Raw genomic sequence first — 21918 nt, 5'->3', positions numbered from 1 at the left:
TGTCTGGGGAATTTGGAGGACAGGACAATACCTAGACTTCTTCGTCATGTTCCACAATCCAGGCGGTGTGGCATGGCACATTATCCTGCTGAAAGATGGCACCACCAGAAGGGAAGACCGTTGCAATGAAATGGTGTACCTGGTCAGTAATGATGTTTAGGTAGGTGTTAGATGTCAGAGTGCCTAGCACATGGATGACTGGATCAAGGGGTATCCCAGCAGAACATCGCCCAAAAACATGACTCCAGCGTCACCTTGTTTTCGCCCCACGATGCATCCCCACGATGCATCCGATTCACTTCCCCAGGTAAACGATGCACATGTACCCGGCCATCCACATGGTGCAACAGGAAATGTGATTCATCGGACCAGACGACCTTCTTCCAATCACTCAAGGTCCAGTTTTGATGCTCATGTGCCCATTTTATGTGCTGTCGCCGGTGAATCGTGGTTAGCATGGGCACTCAGAGCAGCCTGTGGCTACACAGCCCCATTTTCAGCAGGGTTCAATGTATTATGTGTTGTGACACATTACTCCTGTCACCAGCATTCCAATTACCAGCAAGTTGCGCCACAGTTGCCCTTCTGTTGCCATGTACCATCCATGACAGCCTTCGCTCACCTCGAGCATCGATGAGCCGTGCTTGTCCAACACCTTTCCAGCAGTTCATGGGTTTTTACTCCTTGGACCACTTTCAGTATGTACTGACCATGGCTAACCATGAGAACACCACCAGCCGTGCCATTTCAGATATGCTCTGACCCAATTGTCTGGCCATTACAATTTGGCCTTTGTCAAACTTGCTTAAATCCGCTGCCTTTTCCATCTGAAGAATAAGAGTAATAACACTGATTAACAGAGCTCAGTATCAGGTGTTTTTACCGTGTCCCGACCCGCAAACATGCCATAATTCACATGCAGTTGCTTCAATTTGCATAACTCGCTAGTCATAATGTTTTGGCTCATCAGTGTATATATTTGTTATTTTAATAAAACACAAAAATAAACAAAGCTGGTGTTAAAAACTGTTTCAATGCCAGATTTTTTTTAAATTTCATTTTGAGTTTCGATTTGCCTTTCTCTTTTTAATTTATTTTTTAAGTTAAATATTCTAGGTATAAAAACTACTTCTTGAGGTTTCATCGCTATTATGATAATAAGCTATTCTGTTTGTTGAGTATTTGTATAGCAATGATAGAGACAGATGAAAAACATGAAGAAATATTTATATTATTTTTAATAATAATAATTATTATTAGCCATGTGGTGCAAGGAAGCTTGAGGCTTATGCTGCAACAGCAAGAAAAAATTTCTGAGTTACCCTGAGAGAGAGACAGAGAAAGAGAGAGAGAGAGAGAGAGAGAGAGAGAGAGAGAGAGAGAGAGAGAGAGAGAGAGAGAGAGAGTCAAAAATAGAAGGGGATCACCAAGAAAGTAAAGAATGATGATATCCAACTCAGAACCCTGGGTGTGCCAAGCCCATACTCGCCAGATGTGAGCCCCTGGGGTTAAATGCTTCACATCACTATAAAATGTATTAATGAAAAACTCTATATATTATTATGATATTAAATTAATTACCTTTATCAACTCTTCAATATAAACCTTCATTTTAATGATATGCACAGAGGACACAGCAAGCTTTTCCTCAATACCACCAAAAGTGCCATCTGTACTCTGGAAGAAAAAAGTGATGAATATAAAAACTCAATCAGACAATTTAATGAAAGGAAAACATCTTTTAATCTTCTCTATTAACCAATCAACAGTATATTAGTTATAATGCAAAATATTATGAGTAAATTTTAATTCCAAATTTAAATGCATAAGAATGCAGCTGTTTATGAATATTTCCTCATTAATTTTCTTTTTCTGGTCAATCATCCTTTTGATTTTAATTTCCTAGTCAATAATACCACAAAAATTCTGAAAATAAAAGATCATAATGACAATTTTTTTAAAAAAAATTTCCCAAGTCAATTTTTACTCCCAATCATTCAGTAGTTTGTAATGCAGCCAACAATAAGATATTTTTCATTACATTATTGTTTTATTCAATGAAGGATATCTGTAGTATTTAGAAGGAAAAAAAAAATTTTTTTCTTGTAAATACACAGATATCCCTCAAGTTACACAATTAATTGTTGGGAGTTGTTGTGTAAGGTAAAAATGCATATCTTATGAAAATAATGAAAATAAAATAGTACATCATTTTATGTATTATTTTATTTTCATTTTATTTATCATTTTATTTTTATTTTATAAAACTAAAATAATACATCTATGAAAAATGCATTTTTCATAGATGCATTTTTATATTAATGTTTATTAAGCATTTTTAAATGGAATATGATTTTAGTAGCATACAACAGTTTTGTTGCTCCTTAAATTATTTGATGTATTGTGCTAGCACTACATTGTCAATGAACATGTAAGACATGTCTAAGACCATTTGCAGATACCAACTGACATTTACCATAACTGTGGTAAATGTCAGTTTACCACAACTGTGGTAAATTCTGAGATACCCTTCACAGCAGCTGTGATATCATCTTTCATTTCTTCAACAGTATGTGTGTTATTCCTGTGCACAATACTTTCAGGAATCCCAGAGAAAAGATTCACAGGGATTCAGACCTGGCAAGTATGGCTGCCAGGCCCATTCAATCCCATATATTCCAAAATATCAAGAGGGATGACTCAATCATTAAAATGTTCCTTCAGGAAATGAAAAACCACATTTGCTCTATTGGTCTTGCTCTCTCTCTCTTGTTGGAAAAGTATTTCCTCTGTATTTTTCCCATTCCTTGAAGGATTGGAACAAAGTGGTCTTGAAGGAGTGTCAGGTAACATTTTGTATTAATAATATCATTCAGGAAGGCTGGTCTGGCAATTCCAGCTAATAAAATTGCTCATTATACAATACATTTTTCAGGATGCAAAAGAATCTCCATGACTACAAGGGGATTCTCACTATCCTATACATGCATATTCTGTTTACTGAGATGGAATGTGCTCTGTCAGTGGACCATATGTGGTGAATAATGGTGCATTGTTTTCCAAATGGTGATGAAATAAATCAAAATAAATCAGAAGAGATATTTCTTTTCCAACGTCAGAGAGGGATTGTGGTATCTATTTTTTACAGAAACAGTTTAAAGTCTTGTTAAACAATGTTTAAAGTGGATATTTCTTTTAAACCCAGCAGTTGTAATTATCATTTCATAGAGTTCTTTGGGCTATAAATGATTGCTTCCACAGATGAAATATTTTAAGGTATCCCTACAAACTTTCCTTCCAATAATGCATTTCTTATTGTCTGCCACACAGAACTTGGCTGTTCCAACTTCCTTACTAACATTGAAACTGTTGATCTCTCTTTGACCTTTTCTGCAACAAAAGCTCATTATGAACTCACACTGTACTATAACAAAACTGCCAGTTTCATAAAGCCTTTTGCACACAAAAAACACACTGCTCATTAGTGTAACTTGTTTAAAAAATTTTCCAATTTTTCTTTGGTATGGCCACGATTGCCAAATACCTACTGATAATACACAGTATAATATACTGATAATATACTAAATAAAGGTTATTTGTAAATATACAGGTGTCTGGATATTAATCCAGACACGTGTATATCTACAAACAACCTTTATTTACAGGAAATCTAATAATGTGTGCCAAAACCATTAGTCTTTATGACAAGCTGCAGTCTCCAGAAAACACTCTATTATTTTTTTCTCAATATCTTTTGATATTTTCTGCCATTCATCCTTCAAAGCAGTGACTAGTTCAGCTCTATGTTTTTGCAGTCTTTTTAAAGCCCAAACCATCTGCCACACCCAAGCACATCTGTCAGACTGGCAGACCACATATCGTAACTCATCACTCCAAAGCATGGCTTATCATTGGTCTATGGTCCAAGGACAGTCAGCCTTACACCAAACTAGACGGCATCTGACAACAGTCAGGGTGATAAGTAGCTTGTGAATGGTTGCAGGACCATGGGAACCCACCATGGTCCACCAATACATTGTGCAGCATCCTGCAGAGTGTACTGCTGCTGACATGTTTCCCAATCATCTCACTGAGAGCCTGCAATATGGTATGTGCTGCAACAATATCGACTTGTATTCTACTGCACTATTCTTTGCAGGGGTCTGTTGTCACATTCTATCAGCTTTGCAGGTTTTCTGGGTAATTTAATGACAGTTTCAGCACAAGTCTGCTTCCACTTGTAGATCACATTACCAATCATTAACCAGATCTTTAGCGCTGTTGAAATATCGCATACAGACTGATTGTTTATACAGCACCCTGTTATCATTCTACGCTGGAAGTCTGTTAACTCTGTCGATCGTAAGTGTTTTGCATTCAAAATCATACTACTGTCTTCTCAGAGGCTGATGAGCATATTTATAGTTGTGTCTAACATGTTGCTTGGGTAGGATGTGATCAACTATTGATGGAGGGGGTGTCTAGATATTAATGGTAGGGCAATGTAAATGGATACTATAAAAATATGTACTCAATTTTAACAAAATTCATAATAAGCAATGTAGTAAAATTTTTACCTTCATGTCATCTGTATTATAGCCAAGCATTACAGCAACATCATCTAAATCACGTTGCAAGTTGTTAAATGATTGTTTTAGCCTTTCTGTTTCCTGGTAATTATTCTCATTTATTTGTTTCAGCTGTTCATAGGATGAATTTAAATGCATCTAAAAAAAATTAAAATTTAAAAATATATCAGACATCATAAATACTTCATGCACACTTATATTAATTGTGATAAATTTATAATTAAATTATGTTATTAGTTAATTTATTTATGTAGCGCAGATTATCAGGAGGATCTACATTTGAATTCTGTCAATAACAGAAGGAACTAAAGCCTTTTCAAGCAAATCTGAGTTGATATTTTCAGAAATTGGCAAAACATTTTCCTAGAATTTTCATCCTAAAGAAAACTTCAGGAAAATGATGTGGATGCTGATAACATGCAACCCAATTATGAAACAGACAAACAGAATCAGAATGTGCAAAAATTTTAAAAGATATACTGATGGTTCAAGCTGCCTTGAACCTAATCTAATACACATAAAAATGGCATACAGGAACTCCCCGACTTATGTAATACTCAACTTACGGAAATTCGACTTTATGTAAGTTTTTGCCGGCCGCTGCAAACTTAAAAAAATCGTGGAAATGTATTTTGCATTCTGTGGGAATAAATGAAGGTATCGTAAAAATTTCATAATATGAACCCAATAACATTGGTTTTTTTTTTTTTGTTTGTTTTTTTGTGATTCATTCCAAATATTTGTAAGTTGAAATTTTCACTATATAACTAAACTATTTACCTCTCTAAAAGGTCATATTTATAATGGAAATTGCAGTGCCCTTTCATTGTTATTATATGTTCCCGTTATAAGAATCAATTTTGAATGCCTTTGTGATATTTTTCTGAAGCATGTTTCTGGAGGTCATGATCAAAAAACAATAAAAACAATTTGCACTTTCCGGTTTATTGGGCTTTTCTGTTAGTGCATCTTCTTCTTCTTTGGTCCTTAGCTGCCAGCTAAGGACCAAAGAAGGTCCTTATGGTCGATGCTCAGGCCACCAGTAGTGTGATCACTTTACAACCAATATCGGACCGCCTGGCAGTCCTTACTGTCAAGGGCACCATCAAGACCCATATTATCTCCGCCTATGCGCCAATTGAGACTAGCCTGGACCCGACCAAGAATGACTTCTACAACCAGCTCCAACATACGCTGGATTCAATTCCGCAGACGGTGATCAGAGATCATCCTCGCAGAGGACTTTAATGCCCATATTGGCGTGGACAGATCTGGTTGGGAAACAACAATGGGCAAGTTTGGCCATGGGAAGATCAATGACAACGGCTTACGTTTGTTGTCCTTTGCCGCATCTAACAACCTGATCATTGGAAACAGCCATTTCCAGCACCCTCAAAAAGATCAACTTACATGGCGAAATCCATCTGGCAAGGACTCAGCAATCCTGGACTACATTTTGATCAATGCCAGATTTCGCTCATCACTCATGGACGTTCGTGCCATGAGGGGACCTGATTGCGGATCTGATCACTACCTCATCCGGGCTAAGGTGCAGCTCAAATTACGGCATGCAAAAAGATCATCTCGGTCAGCCAAGCTGGACTGGAGGCAGCTAATGAATGCTGCCAACAAACAGGCATATCAGATCGCCCTATCCAACTGCTTCGAGATGCTGGCTGTGCCCGAGGATATAAATGAAGAAGAAAAGCAGATCTCTGATGCCATCCTGGAATGTGCCAAGCCCCTATGTCCACCTGCCCGACGTCGAACGCAACCATGGATATCAGCCGAGTGCCTCGACCTCGTGGACAAACGGAAACAGGCAAAGTTGGTCAACTGTGAACGGTACCGGCAGCTAAACCGAGAAGTCCGACAAAGAATGACAGCAGAAAGAGAAGCATACTGGAACCAAGTGGCAGACGATCTTGAAGTGGCACCATCCAAAAACGAGTACAGCACTCTCTACCGCACCCTCAGATGTCTGAGTGGAAAGACCAAATTGACTAGTGACAACATCAAGAATGCTGATGGGACCTTCGTGCGATCACCATTCGAACGCCTGCAACGGTGGAGTGAATTCTTCAAAGCTTTGTATAATCACGACCCACCTCAGGGACCGCCAGCAACAGCACTCTCGATCGACCCCCCTGAGGTCTCCATGGTCGATGTTGAGCCTACAGTAGAAGAAGTGAAAGCAGCCATACAATCCCTGAAGAATGGCAGGGCACCAGGAGTGGACCAAGTCACCACAGAAGCGATCAAAGCTGGGGGAGATGTACTGCTTCGCCGACTACACTCACTCCTCAAAACCATCTGGTGCACTGAACAAATTCCGTTAACATGGAGGAAAGCCATTATCGTACCGATCCACAAGAAAGGTGATAACCGGGACTGCAAGAACTACCGTGGCATCAGCTTCCTTTCCATCATCGGAAAGGTCTTTATGAAGATCATCCAGTCAAGACTGCAAAAACATTGCAAGCAAACCAGTCGAGAAGAACAGGCAGGATTTAGACCCGGGCGAGGATGCTGTGATCAAATCTTTGCCATTCGTCAGCTGATGGAGGAGAGGATCCAGTGTGGACAGCGAACCGTCATTGTTTTCATTGACTTTAAGTCTGCTTTCGACTGTGTCCACCGGCCTGCCTTATGGAAACTACTAGAGGTTGAACATGTACCTCGAAAAGTCATCACACTCCTCCAAACTGCATACAACGGTTTAACCAGCCAGGTGCACATCCAGAACGATTTATCTGAGGAATTTACCATCCAAACTGGAGTCCGCCAAGGGGATGTAGCCTTCCCGTTGCTTTTCAACATCGTGGTCGACGCCATTATGAGGCAAGCATTCAGAAACAGACAGGGCATACAATATGACAAGGATCACTATGTGACTGACCTGATGTTTGCTGATGATAGTGCTATCCTTGCCGGTAACGACACTGAAGCCACGGACATCCTCTACGACATTGCCCGCATTGCCCGGCCATACGGTTTGAAGATCAATGCTGGTAAGACAAAGGCCCTGACAACAGATGGGTCGCAAGCCACCATCTATCTCGAAGGCGTCCAGATCGAGCAAGTGCAGGACTTTAAATACCTTGGGTCGCTGGTCCAGGAGAAGAAAGTTGCATCCACCATGGAAATCCACAGCAGAATTGGACAGGCGGCCACTGCGTTCGCCTCGCTCAAATGGTGTCTGTGGAAGAGGACCAACATTTCCACAAAAACTAAAATCCGACTCTTCCGGACTTTGATCCTGCCCATTCTTCTTTACGGATCGGAAACATGGATTTGTCTCAAGTTAGATTTGAACAAACTTGAGGTATTCCAAATGCGATGCCTGCGGCAGATCTTGGGCATCTCTCTTCACGACCGCATCACTAATGATACCATCCGCGCCAGATGCCAACAGCAACCAACCATTGCCGACCAAATCCAGAAGCGAAGGCTCAGATGGTTTGGCCACGTATGTAGAATGGGCACGAACAGAATACCATCCACACTCCTTTGGAGACAACGACCCACCCAATGGAGCATCCAACGGACCGCGCCTAGGAAAACGTGGGCCAAGCAAGTGGAAGATGACTTGAAGAACCGACGTCTCGACCTTAACCAGGCCAGGACTGAAGTCATGGATCGTAAGGTATGGAAGAACATCACAGAGCAAGTCCGAAACCCTGCGGCACCTACAGCAGCATACTGGTTGCGTGGCCAACCGCATCTAATTATAAACAGATAGTAAACTTGATCTTACTGCATTTGCAATAGTACTGATAACTGCAATTGTGTGGGTTTTTACACTATTATGGTGAAATGTGTTCCCCTTTACTGAAATCTTCAATCATATAAAAAACAAATTTTCAGAAACTTCTCTTCATTCCTATTTACATATTACAATGATGAAGGGAAAGGAACCAACGAAAAGTGCAAGTGGTGGTAGTGCTAGGAAACCAAACAAAATTGATTTAGAAATGAAGATGAAAATGATTAAGTACAAAGCAGGACAAAGTTTGTCATCTATTTCAAGGGAATTAGGTCTCGCTGCTTCAACAGTGAATACTATTTTAAAGGACAGTGCATGTATAAAAGAACCTGTCAAAGGATCAATGCACGTAAGATCAACAGTGATCACAAAACAGCATTCAGGTGCTATATCAAAGATGGAACAGCTGTTAATAATATGGATGGAAAATCAGATTCAGAAGCGAGTGCCCCTGAGTCTAATGACCATTCAAGCAAAAGCAACAAGTATTTATAAAGATATTAAGGATAAGTATGGCAAACCCCAACTCAAGTTCGTGGCAAGCAATGGGTGGCTTAATAGGTTGAAGCATCGTGCTGGTTTCCACAACGTTAAAGTATGTGGTGAAGTCACCAGTGCCGATTCTGCAGCTGCAGAGAAATTACTAAAAGTTGTTTAAATGGTGCATGGAAGAAAATATGCCCATGGCACGTAAAAGGCTTTCAAGGATTTGGAAAAGACGAATCATATGAAGAGGTTACAGATAAGATTATAAAGGTTGCAGAGCTACTTCGGTTGGAGGTTGATGTCAAAGCCCTGGAAGAGTTAATAGAGGAAGAAGAGAAGGAATTATATAACAAAGAACTTATTGACTTGCAGGCAGTGATAGTGAAAGAAGAAAATGCTGACGAAGCTCAAGATGAACAAAATGAGGAGCCGAGATGCTTCATCACCAGAGAGATGGCAATGGCATTTCGTGAAATTGCATCGGCAATGGCGAGGTTTGAGAAGATGGATCCTGACAGCAAACGATTTTTAAAAGTTAACAGAGGGGTGAATGATATGCTTGCTTGCTACAAAGAAATCTATGATGAAAAGAAAAAAAAGCCACCGTCCAGCCATCCATTAATACGTTCTTTCGTAAGGTTGAGTGGCCGACCCCTTCTAAATCTCCACAGCCCTCAACCTCCACAGTGGCATACTTATCAGCTGAAGACGTCGATTCTGGCAACGATGCTCGAGAAGTAAAACTTACTGACGTTATGCCTTTCTCCTCTCTTTTTTTGTAATTTTATAATTTTGAAATTTTTTTAAATTGCACACTTTTGTAATTTTTCCTGCACTTGAGATAAAAAATTGAATAAATACAATAAATAATTCTATTTACATATTGGTCGAGCATTTCTTTTTTGATTCAATCAATTCAGTGAGCACAGTTGTGAGTGCTGCTCAAGCATGGGGGAAATTCCAACTTAAGTAGCATTCCGCGGAACGCAACCCTTACGTAAGTCAGGGAGTTCCTGTACTTCTGGGATACTCAAAATTCTCTTTTTTTTATCAGTGAACAGTTATCGTTATCCATAAATACTGTCAGTTTTTTGACAAATCTAAAGAAGAAACTTCATAAAATTAGTATAAATCCATTACCAAACTTCTCAAGGTTGTATCGTATTAAATTTAAATTAATAGGTTAAGTATATGATGTATATGCTGTTCCTATAGCTGCAGTAAATTTGTGTAGGTCAGAAGCAAATTTGTGTACGTCTACATCTAATCTTGCACAATATACAACATTAGATACAGAATGAATTGTTCTGTGATGGTGAGGCAGATTGTAGTGGTTTTTGCAATCAATTCCATCTCTGGAGTTGTTGTCCTGGAGGTGGAATGCACCAGCAGCAGCATATGTCTTCATACTGAGGATTGCAATTCTTTATCCTTTCTATGCCTTGGCTTTCCAATAAATGTATTAAGACTATTCTAGACAAAAATGCAACATATTGCAATTGGCTAGTATCCAAATCTCCAGCATCCTTGCCTACACAAAAACACACAACAATTGTAAAACTGTTATTAATAAATATAAACTTGATTCTGAACAGGCTAAAAGCAGAAAACTTGCTTCTTATCCATCAATCAGTCAAGCATTCTGATCTCTTACCAAAGCCAGTGGCTTCTGTCCATTTATACTCCACCTCTATGCCAAATTGTTGGTTCCAGTGCATCCTCTGCTAAAGATAGAGCCAACTTACTAACATTCTACTTTTCTTCTAATTCTTATATTGATGATCTTCAAAAATCATTTCCTACCATAACCAATACCCTCCACTGAATGCCACCTGAGGCCTTCTGACAGAAGGATAGAAGAATTCTGAACAAGCTTGATGACAAGAAAGCCTCAAATCCTAATGACGTTTTTACATTTGTTCTCAAAACCTGCGCTCATTCCTGTTCTATGTCACATTTTTAAACTTTCTTATTTTACCTATGTTTTTCCTTCAACATGGAAATTTTCTCATATCCAGCCAGTTGCTAGAAAAGGGAGAAAGGTGGGCTCAGGGAATTGCAATTAGCATCATGTCAGTACTTCTGCACACTTGGTGCATTCCATTCAAGAATTTCTTGCAAGCACTCCTTCACTGTGGATCCCCCAACTGCCATGCTCACCGAATTTAGTTTCTTGTGATTATTATTATTATTTTATTTCTCCCCCCCCCCAAGATTTAGAGCCCCATGATTTACAATACCTTTTGGACTACAGATTTACAATACCTTTGGAAATTATTCAGAATGTGACACAGGAACTATTAGCAATTCCAAATGAAGCCTACCAGGGACACTTCCAGAAGTTGCAGAAGTGTTGTAATTGATGTATTCAATGTCAAGGAGACTACTTCAAAGAAGATCCATCCAAATAGCCCTTAAGCATCATCATTTCCCAAATATTAGTCCAGTCTGTGAAATTTTTTATCACACCTCATATATCAAAAACCACACTTACATTCACTAAGTTTACTTTACAATGATGCATGCTAAAGGTTTTTATTTCTGTTTTAACAATGTCATATACATAAAGAATATGCCAAACTTTGGCATTCACCAAATTGTTGCGTGCCCAAAATTTTCCTTCATAGAATTGTTGTTTACACTGGATTTTCATACATTGAACTGCACTGAATTGTCTTACTCTAAAATGATCTCTATATGTGTGAGAGTTCTATTATCATCTGTTGTTTCAACCTATGTGCCCCATCTTTTTCTCACCCCCATAGAATGGCCTTTCATTTTCTACAATATCATCTGGGATTATTACACATTTTGCTAGTCCTTAAAATTTCTGCAATGCCAGAAAAAATTTGATGACACTGATTTATCTTCCTGGCATTCACAACCATGGGTTTTTAAAAGTGTGTTGAATCGTGGCAATTATCTGCAGCTGAGCACTGGAAAATGTATAGCAGCTAAACGTACTTCTGAATGCTGGACAGAGTCATTCAGAAAACTGCATTATTACATGTGTCTGTGTGCATCTGTCTGCATCTTTTTCTTTTATTATAATGTTAAGTTATTCAAGAGAGGAAAAAAAAAAGTCCTTACCAGCTGCTGATTTAATTCTTCATTTTGTCTGTTCTTTCTTTCTAGTTCTTGAGACTTTTGGCTGCAATCAGCATGGGCATCCTCTAAAGATTGAAGAACAGTTTGCATTTGTTCTTTTAATAATGTGTTTTCTTTTTGAATATAAGTTATTTCTTCTTGATTTTGCTCCCAGCTTTTCTTTATTGAAGTAGTTGCCTATAGCATTTTACAGAAATATTTGTTCACTTTTATTATATGAAATGCAATGCATATATTACTTACTTATAAAAAATGGTTCAAACAAATTTTTAATAAAATGCAGAGATTTTCATATACATACACATTTAGTGCTGTTTCCCATTAATATTTATACTGATAATGGTTAGATTAGCCATGTGGTGAGTAAGTATACTGTCACAGTAGTTTTGCTCATAACGTGCATTCTGTGCTGTATTAGTCAAGTATGTGAAGATGTTTGGCGGGATACACATTTTTTGAAATGAGCCCAAAGGAACAAAGAATTTTCATCAAGTTTTGTTTTAAGATTGGTAAAAAAAAAAATGCATGGAATGTTACAAGCATCCTTTGGAAAAAATATCAAAAGTACAAATGTTCTATAGGTGGTTTTCAAGATGAAACTTTGGAAAAACTCCTATGGAAGCTTGTCCAAAGAAAATTCTAAATTCCTCTCAAAAAACAGAACAGATGAAATGTTGAAAAGATCCAAGAGTTAACTGATCAAGAGGGGTCTTACTATCCATGATTTGTGTGAAAAATTGTATCTTTCTTATGGAAGCAGTCAACTTATTTTGTCAGAAGTTTTGTACATGTAAAGAATCTCTGCCAAACTGGTTCCTCACCTGTTAACATGCTTCTTCTCTATTTTCTCAAGGGGTTTTCAGTGTATGAAGAGCTAACTGAAAGACAATCTCCAGAAAAACCAATGATTTTTATTCAGTGGTGTAACTATGCCAATGCAGCTGCATTTGGGTCCAATTTTGAAAGGAGACCATTAAATTTGGAATACAGATTCATTTCTCAAAACAATTAATGAATTTCATTAATAAACGAGAATTTTTTTAAAATTAAATGTAACACATTCTTATCAGCACAGGGACTAGCCGTCCGAGTATTGTTTTGACTGTGCCACGCTTATAGAAATAGTATCAAATAAAAGATAGTTGTGAAATATTCAGCAAAACCAGTGCCAAATATATATGTACACAGTATGTACATCACATCTGATTTTATTCAGATGTGATGAATTTATTAGTGTTGAATTTATTTTACATTTTTTGTGTGTGTGGGTACACTGATTGTTGTCGGAGGGCAATATGTTTTTTTTTTTTATAATACACTAATTTCTCACATAACAGTCTAGCTACGGCCAGTATTTCGTTTAAGTGCCTTAGATTTCCTTTTTTTTTTGTTTATCTGAAACGAAAAACTACAAGGACTACGAATGATTTACTACTATGCTAATCAGAGACACATCTAAATTGCCAATTCTTTGATCCTAGCTTATGTCGATGATGTTTTGTAAGTGACCAATGCAGTGGGAGGAACCTTTCTGTAATTAGCATTTATCTCGTGGTGTTCAGAGAGTGAATTAAACAATGACAAGGAAGAGTAAAACGCCTACTTCACTCACCCCAAAATTAGTGGGTTTTGATCACCAAATTGTTTGTCCAAAATGTCACTCCAAAGCATGCAGTTTCATTAAATTTATGGTTCTGAGGTTCATTTGCCATTTTCACAACAACATTCTACCCTTCTCTATTGCTTCTTTCTATACAGCCAACAAGACTGGACTTTGTTGCCTTTAATACATTTTATAAATGTTTTATATGTATCTGTTCTGTTTTCATTTCTGGTGGGAAAATTTGTTGTAAAGTTACTTCAAGGAGAAACTGGGGAAGTGAGAGCGGGAAACAAAACAAAAAAATTCAGCCAATCAGATATTTTCTTTTTGCTTTATTGGCAGAGAAAGAAAGTTCTGCAGCTCTTATCATGAACTATTGAACTATTCTGTGATTCTACATTTTTAAGAGTAGCGATTTTACATTTTCAAGTTTCTCAGAGCACAAAAAAAATTCACCCATTACAAGTATTCTTTTCTAACCTGTGTTAAAAAGGCTGAAAATGTAAGCAAATTTATTATTCCGATTTTCATTAGTTTTCATGATGGACCATTCACAAACAGAGGTGGACTGGCCATAAGACTTACCAGGGAAACCCTGGTGGGCTGGAGACTGATGTGCAATTGCTGTAAACAATATAGCCATTAACACTGTTGCAAGGCTGGTAAAAGTTTTCCCCGGTAAGAATTTTTGACCCAGTCTGCCTCTGTTCACAAATTTTGAATGATCCACGATGTCGGCGATAGTCAAAAGGTTGTCCAGTTTTGATACTAATGTTACTCATTACTGTAGATTTCTTTTTTTTTTTTTTTTAACTCTTCTTTGCATTTTGTTAAAAATTAACAGAATGATTTGTAATTTTGCTACTCTGGTGTCAGTATTTTAAAAAAAAAATTTATTATTGAAAACCTGTTGCTGGATCATTTACAGATTATAGAAAGATGAAATATGAATTTCAAAAAATTATTTTTCTTGGTCTCGCCTTTTTTTCCCCTTTTGCATGCAGTAAATGATGAATGTGCACCTCTGAACAGAGAAGTGTGCATTGATTTGCTTTATGTGCACAATGCAATGCCAACTTTATAGTGATTCTGTAATAAGTGATTTTATAAATGAATTTTCTGTTAATATTCCGGGGTGATCACATGGTCAGAGAAGTTCACAAGATAGAGAGAATAGAAGAAACGGCACCATATTTAATGGGCATGAGTGCCAGCAGAATATTTTTAAAGGTGGTGCATGCAGAAATAAATTTGTTATTCACCAATTTTTGAATACATGCATTGTATTTTAGAAAGAATTTGTATAGTTTTAATGTTTCAATAAATTAATGAAAATATTAAAAATTGTGTATTACTTCAAAATCCAAAGGTGGTGCAAGTGCATCATGCTGGCAGTATCCATGGTCATAGGCTCGAACCCTGAACACTCAAGGTGTGTGTACTTATGCCCCTCGCGCTTGATCACTCGGCTTCAACAGCCTTCATGTAAGCATATTTATTATTTCAGTTTTCATAAGTTTACATTCACAAATTATGAATGGTCCATGACATCAGTGATCATTGAACGTTGTATAATTTGTGATACTAATATATGTTACTCATTGATCTAGATATCTTTTTATTTTATTTATTTTTTTACTGTTCTTTGCATTTTGTTACAATTTGAGAGAACGGTTTGTAATTTTATTACTCTGATGTCAGTAATTTTTTTTTAATTGAAAATTCATTGCTGGATCATTTACAGATCAGAGAAAAACATTATAATACGAATTTCCACCAATCACTAAGAGCTCTTCAACTTCCTTTCTTTGAAATTCGACTTTCTGCTGTCTAATTATCCTAGTACGGAGGGTCACTTTATGCTGGTTCACTTTTTGAAATACTGGAGTAGACTGCCCAGAAAAAAGATGTGGTAACTTAAATCGTTTCCACATGCAAATCACATTCTGAATGGGTTTAACAGTGTTGACGAAAGCTTGCCCTTTTTCGTTTGTGATGATTCAATTACTTTGAGTAGGTAATTAATTTTTTTTCGCTTATGAATTTTCATATTAAACTATAGTGTGTAATTTTGCCCCTTTTTGAAAATGAGCAAAAAATATAGTCAACACTTTCATGATCAATGGCTCAAAAATGTTAAATATAAGAACTGGCTCTGCAAATCAGACAGCGATTATTTAAAATGTTTTTGTAAATATTGTAAATGTACGCTGACAGCTGAATTAAGTGATATTGAAAGGTATTGTAATACAAACAAATCACAAGAAAGCTGAAGAGCCCTTTAGTTTTCAGCATCGGAGTATTGCCATTCAAGAAAGGCAATACAGAATGTGCAATGGCAGAAAGAAGCATAGCATTTTTCATAGCTGTGCAGGGAGATGGAGGTTTTGTGGGGCCCTCTTTAAAAAAAAAGATTGCAAAATTTATTTGTTTTTTTAAAGCTGATGGCCACTAAAACCATGGGCGCCAGCAGCATGGTGCAAGGTGGTGCACTTTGCACTATGTTGCACCATTGACATTCGAAATCCAAAGGTGGTACAAGTGTACCACCTTTGGATATCAAAGTAATACACAATTATTAATATTTTCATTAATTTATTGAAACATTAAAACAATACAAGTCCTTTCTCCCACCGATCATGAAACGTTGGCTCAGCTGTACACATAAATCAGTCAAACTTGACTTAATTAAAATATTGCATTTTTTTTCCAAAATTTGATGAACAAAAATTTATTCCCACATGCACCACCTCGCAAAATATCCTGCCAGCACCCATGACTCCAACGCCACCCAACACGACAGTGTGACGAAGGGGAAGTCGGAATGGAAAAAGAGAGCAGTGGTTAAAATATCTTACTTTTGCATATCTTACAAAAACATATGACCATGGGAACATATTGCTAGAGCCCCCTCCCAGGGCCCGTGCAAGTGAGGGACCCTGAAGCTTAAGCTTCATTAGCTTTACTGTAAATCTGCCTCTGCATGTATTTCTATTATTCTTTCCTTTTATAATTTTCTTATATACAGGCAGTTCCCGACTTTACAAGTTAATTTGTTTCTAGCGCATGCCTGTAAAGCGAAAACTCGTAAAGCGAGAATTTATTTCCCATAGACATAATGTTAAAAATAGGGGTTACATTCTCAACAATGAAATTAGTTAGCTAATTAGTTTATGTTTAAGCAATGATTGATTTATGATTGATGCCTGTAAAATCAAGCAAATTATAATAATAAAGAAATTATTTATGACTTACAAATGTTAAAGAATGTTTATTCTTCATCATCATCATCATTGGCTCAGCATTTTTGGTTCGTTGCACAAGGAGTCATCTTCTTCAGAAATGCTTCAAGAGGCATTTGTTTCCAAGATAATCTTTTCTTTTCATTATAAATTTCAATAGCATGCATAAGCATTTTTTAGCAGAACACACAAATTGCAACTAACACGATTTGTGTGGAGTAACAAGTTTACGAAGCTTTAAAAAAAAAGAATGAAGAAAAGATTTTGAAAATTTATTTATGTTTTTTATACGAAGATTTCGGTAAAGGGAAAACACATTTCATCATAATAACGTTAAAAACCACAAATCCAGCTATAGGTATTTTCACAAATGCAATAATATGGTATTTACTACCCATTTATAATTGCTTGCAGTAACAGAAAAGCCCAATAAACCAGAAAGTGCAAATTGTTTTTATTGTTTTATGGTTGTGACCTCCAGAAATGTGCTTTAGAAAAATATCACAAAGCCGTTCAAAATTGGTTCTTATAACAGAACATATGATAACGATAAAAGTGTAGTGTATTTTAATGATTTGAATTAGTAACTAATACAATTTACACTATAAAAATGACCTTTTAGAGAGTTATATAGCAAAAATTTCAATTTCTGAGGTCGAATTACCAAAAAACAATGTGTTATTGGGTTCACATTATGATAATTTCATGATATGATGGTGTCTCTGGAATGGATTAATATTGTAAAGCGGGGTACACTGTATTGTATAGCTATGCACGTGGTTTGAAATGCAGTATTTATGAATGTTTAACATTCATTTTTTTGCGATTAATGTTCATATTTTCGATTTTGTTGAATCTTGATACTCGAAAAAAAAAAAATTGTAAACCCAGGAAATCGTAAAGCGGGAACTGCTTGTACACATGCGTATTTCATAAACTTGTTTGTTCCATGTGTTCTATTGCCAAATGTTTGGAAATAATATATTATTTTCATTTTTTGTGATTAATACATATTATTATTCACATGCTTTCCTAATATTCAATAAAGATAATAATCAACAAAACGTTGATCAATCAATAAAATAATAATCAATAAAACATGTGCATGTTTTATTGATAAGTGTTCCTAGGTCTAAAAAAAAAAAAAACATTCAAACACCTGGCTGTCATGCTCCCCCTTACAATGATACTTGGATATGCTACTGTGTGTGTAATGGTCTAACAAGTTCAAGATGATCCAGATTTCTTGTCAATGTTTATAACTGGCAATGAAACTCAGGTTTATGAGTTTAAGATAAAACCTGAGTTTACAGATCCAAAACAAAACAGTTGTACACAGTTACCACATCCAAATAAAATTAGGCATATTCAAACAAATGTCAAGAGCATGTCAATCGTTTTTGCTATGGGATAACAGTAGTAGTAGTAGTAGTAGTAGTGGCACTTGATGCAAGAAAGCAAGTGTAGGAGCTTATGCAGCATCAGCCAAAAAAAAAAAAAAAAAAAATCACACCATACCCTCCAAATGCCTGTCCAGTTCCTCCTTAAATTTATTTAACCTATCAACTTCCACAACGACAGATGGAAGTTTGTTCCAGCAATTAACCACCCGCTGGCTAAAGGCAAATTTCCGCACATCTATTCTACATCTATCCTTTCTTAATTTGAACTTATGTCCCCGTAGGTTCGTATTCTGAACAAGTGGGAGGATCCCATCAGAATTCAGCGTGCTCAACCCATTCAAGGCCTTATAGACCTCAATCAGATCACCGCGCAGGTGCCTAGTCTCCAGCCACTGCAATTTGCAGAACTTAAGCCTCTCTTGGTAAGAGGATCCCTTCATTCCCCTCACCAATCGTGTTGCTCTTCTCTGTACACGCTCAAGCAAATCTACATCCTTCCTAAAATGAGGCCTCCAGACCTGTACTCAGTACTCAAGGCGTGGCCTGACCATTGCCTTATACAGAGGGACAATCACCTCCTTTTCCCTGCTAGCAAAATTCCTATATATCATTGACAAAACCCCGTGACCTGCCCTAGCAGCCTGTCTGCATTGCTCAGAAAACTTCATATCTGACTGCACAATTATTCCCAGGTCTTTTTCATTTTCTACCACCTTAAGTGTAGTACCACACAGTTGGTACGTTTCTCTGGGGTTACTTCTACCCATATGCAGTACTTTGCATTTGTCAAGGTTAAACTTCAGTTGCCACTTCTTAGCCCATCTGCCCAAATTATCTAGATCCTGTTGCAGTAGCACACTGCCATGACTGTCATTAACAACCCTGCCAACCTTCGTGTCATCTGCAAACTTCGACATTAAGCTGGATATACAAAACAACAGTGGACCCAACACCGAACCCTGTGGGACTCCACTAATAACATTAGTCCACGAAGAGCAGTACCCATTGATTACCACCCTCTGTCTTCTCCCACTTAACCATCCTTTTATCCATTGTAGCAACTTACCCTTAATACCATTCTGCTCCAATTTGTACAGTAGTCTTCCATGCGCAACAGTGTCAAAAGCTTTCCTGAAATCCAAGTATATGATATCAAAATTATTTTTTGCATCCAGTTCCTTTGTGACCACATCATAATAACCAATCAAATTTGTCAGACAAGACTTTCCCTTAACAAACCCATGCTGTGTCTGAATTATTGCTGCAGTCTTGTCTAGATGATCCTGCAATGCATCTTTAACCAGTGACTCCATTATTTTACCTGGAACAGAAGTTAAACTAACTGGTCTGTAATTACTCGTGTCACCCTTCGAACCTCCTTTGTGAATTGGGGATACATTTGCACATCTCCAGTCCTTGGGAACCTCCCCTGAATCCAAGGATGCTCTCATAATTATGGCTAAGGGTTTGCTTAGTTGCTTTGCCGCCTCCTTTAATATAACTGGATAGATCCCATCCACCCCAGATGCCTTTCTTATGTTTAACTTCAACAATTTCTCCTCCACTTTGCTCTCAGTTATTACAAAATCATTAAGCACACTGCTACAATTTGATAACCTTCTTCCATTTTCAAACTGTAATAATTCCTCACGTGTGAATGTAGATGCAAAATACTCATTCAGTTTGTTTGCTATCTGAGCAGGATCATCAACAGTCGTTGTTGTTGTTGTTGTTGTTATTTGGTTTTTAGGAGCATTAGCAAATAAGGCCATATTGCTCCGGGATATGCGGTGGTCATTCCCTGAATGACCTTTCCGCATCCTCCGTATTTGGTGGTGACGGGCTCGAACCCCGGTCTAATCAAGAAGCGTGTGCTACGCACTGCTGCTCCTTCCCACCTGGCTACGGAGGCGCTAGCATCAACAGTCAAACCATCGATGTCAAGTGGACCAATCATATTCATTCCCTTCCTTTTAGAGTTTATATAAGTAAAGAAATCCTTGCTGTTTTTCTTAGCATCTTTTGCCAAAGATTTCTCGTAATCCGCCTTTGCCTGCCGAACCTCCTTTGTGACCTGATTACAGACTAGCTTATATCTGCTACAGGCTTCTGCGTCGCCTGATAATTTATATGCATCCCATGCATTTTTCTTCTCTGTCACGAGTCTCATTAGTTCATTTGATAACCATTTAGGCCTAAACCTTGAACAATATTTCTTCATCGGTATGAAAAGTCTAGTAGCTTCCACGATTAATTCCTTGAATGCTTCCCACTTAGAATTTACTGTTTGTAACATCGTCAGTTGATCCCACTGTACAGAATTTAAAAACTGTCTGAGACCAGTGTACTCCCCTTTACGGAAGCAAAAACCCTTTCCTTTACCCCTGACGGTAGTTACCTCTTTGAGTAAATCCCACTTCAGCACACTGTGATCACTGCCACCTAGTGGTTCCTTTATCTGCAAATTCTTAATACACGAATGATCACTGCTGATAACCAGATCAAGAGTATTACTTTCTCTGGTTGCCTCTCGAACATGCTGCTGCAGAAAACAATCATCCAATAAATCCACAAAAGTCTGACTGGTGTGTGAGTGACCAACCCACAAGTTCCAGTCAATATCTGGGAAGTTAAAATCCCCCATTATAAGACATTCTGATTTACTGGCCCACTCTATTTCTCTGTACAATTGTTCATTGTACTCATTCGAGTCATTAGGCCTGTAACACACTCCTACTCTTATTTTTGCTTTTGCAGTGCTTATGTCACACCAAACTGACTCAACAGTGCACTGTCCATCTCTATCAACTGGATGCACTTCTTTTGATTTTATGTTTTATAATGGGTCATTCTCCTCTGGCCAGAGTTGTACAGGACAGGTCTTCTCTTGCTTGGCAAATATATTTTAACCTTGGCACCTGATGACCAATAAACTGTATTTATTATTATTATTATTATGAATTCATCCCAACCAATTAGATGTGTCCTATATTTAGCAAAGTCAAACTGCCAATCAGCAGTATGATATGGTTCTATGCCATTTGCAGAAAATATCTTGAGAAATGGTGAAATGGAAGTTGTCTGGTTCAACGTGGAAATGCACCCAGACAGATAATGCAGTGTGAGAGGGCACTTGTATTATATTGTTTGTTGAACAGTTACTTTTTTTATCTTTATACTCCAGAATGACCACAGAGGGTTAGAGGGGTTTACAAGATAAAAACTGTAATAAGAATATTACCATATTTTGTGGTATCATGCACCTGCCATTGTGTACCTCTGTATTCATGCACTGACCTCTCAGACATGGGCGGACCAAGAACTAAATGCCTATGATCCCTGCCTCTTGCTCCCCCCACCCACTGTAGAGATCTTGCTTTCTAACATAACTTCTTTCAAAAGATGAAACTGAAGTTTAAAGGAAAGAGATTTAATGATGCCTTGAAGATTTAGAAAAAAAAAGTGCAGGAGATACTTCATAGTATTATGAAAAATAAATCTCAGGCAGTGGTGCAATCACTAGGCTCAGTGTATTACTTTCAATAACTTGAAGGGGGCATGATGGAAAACTAGGTGAGATAATTTTTTGTTTTTGAATATGTTCCATTTTGGTAGCACTCAGTGGTGAGCTATGAATATTTTAAAAATAGGCTTACAGTTTTGCCGACCTTTTGATGTGAAACACCCTTAGGGGTATCTACCATAAATCTGATCAGTCACG

The 21918-nt window shown here is 37.5% G+C and overlaps 1 protein-coding gene across 1 annotated transcript in view; it reads right to left on the bottom strand.

Annotated features, from left to right (window-relative positions):
- The window catches only part of LOC150090676 (kinesin heavy chain-like), a 201913-nt gene that overhangs the window by 37293 nt on the left and 142702 nt on the right, over positions 1-21918 (bottom strand). Inside the window, exons 13-15 of the mRNA XM_090368489.1 lie at positions 11932-12126; positions 4578-4727; positions 1582-1677 (exon numbers count right to left, since the gene is read on the bottom strand). Of these exons, the coding sequence (XP_090224615.1) occupies positions 1582-1677; positions 4578-4727; positions 11932-12126 (441 nt within the window). The remainder of the gene's footprint in view (positions 1-1581; positions 1678-4577; positions 4728-11931; positions 12127-21918) is intronic.

Source organism: Mastigoproctus giganteus, chromosome 1 (assembly GCF_048544385.1).
Source record: "Mastigoproctus giganteus isolate SK-2022 chromosome 1, ASM4854438v1, whole genome shotgun sequence".
Taxonomy (NCBI): Eukaryota; Metazoa; Arthropoda; class Arachnida; order Uropygi; family Thelyphonidae; genus Mastigoproctus; species Mastigoproctus giganteus.
Note: the sequence above shows the minus strand (reverse complement) of the source record. Positions and strands in the feature narration are given on the sequence as shown.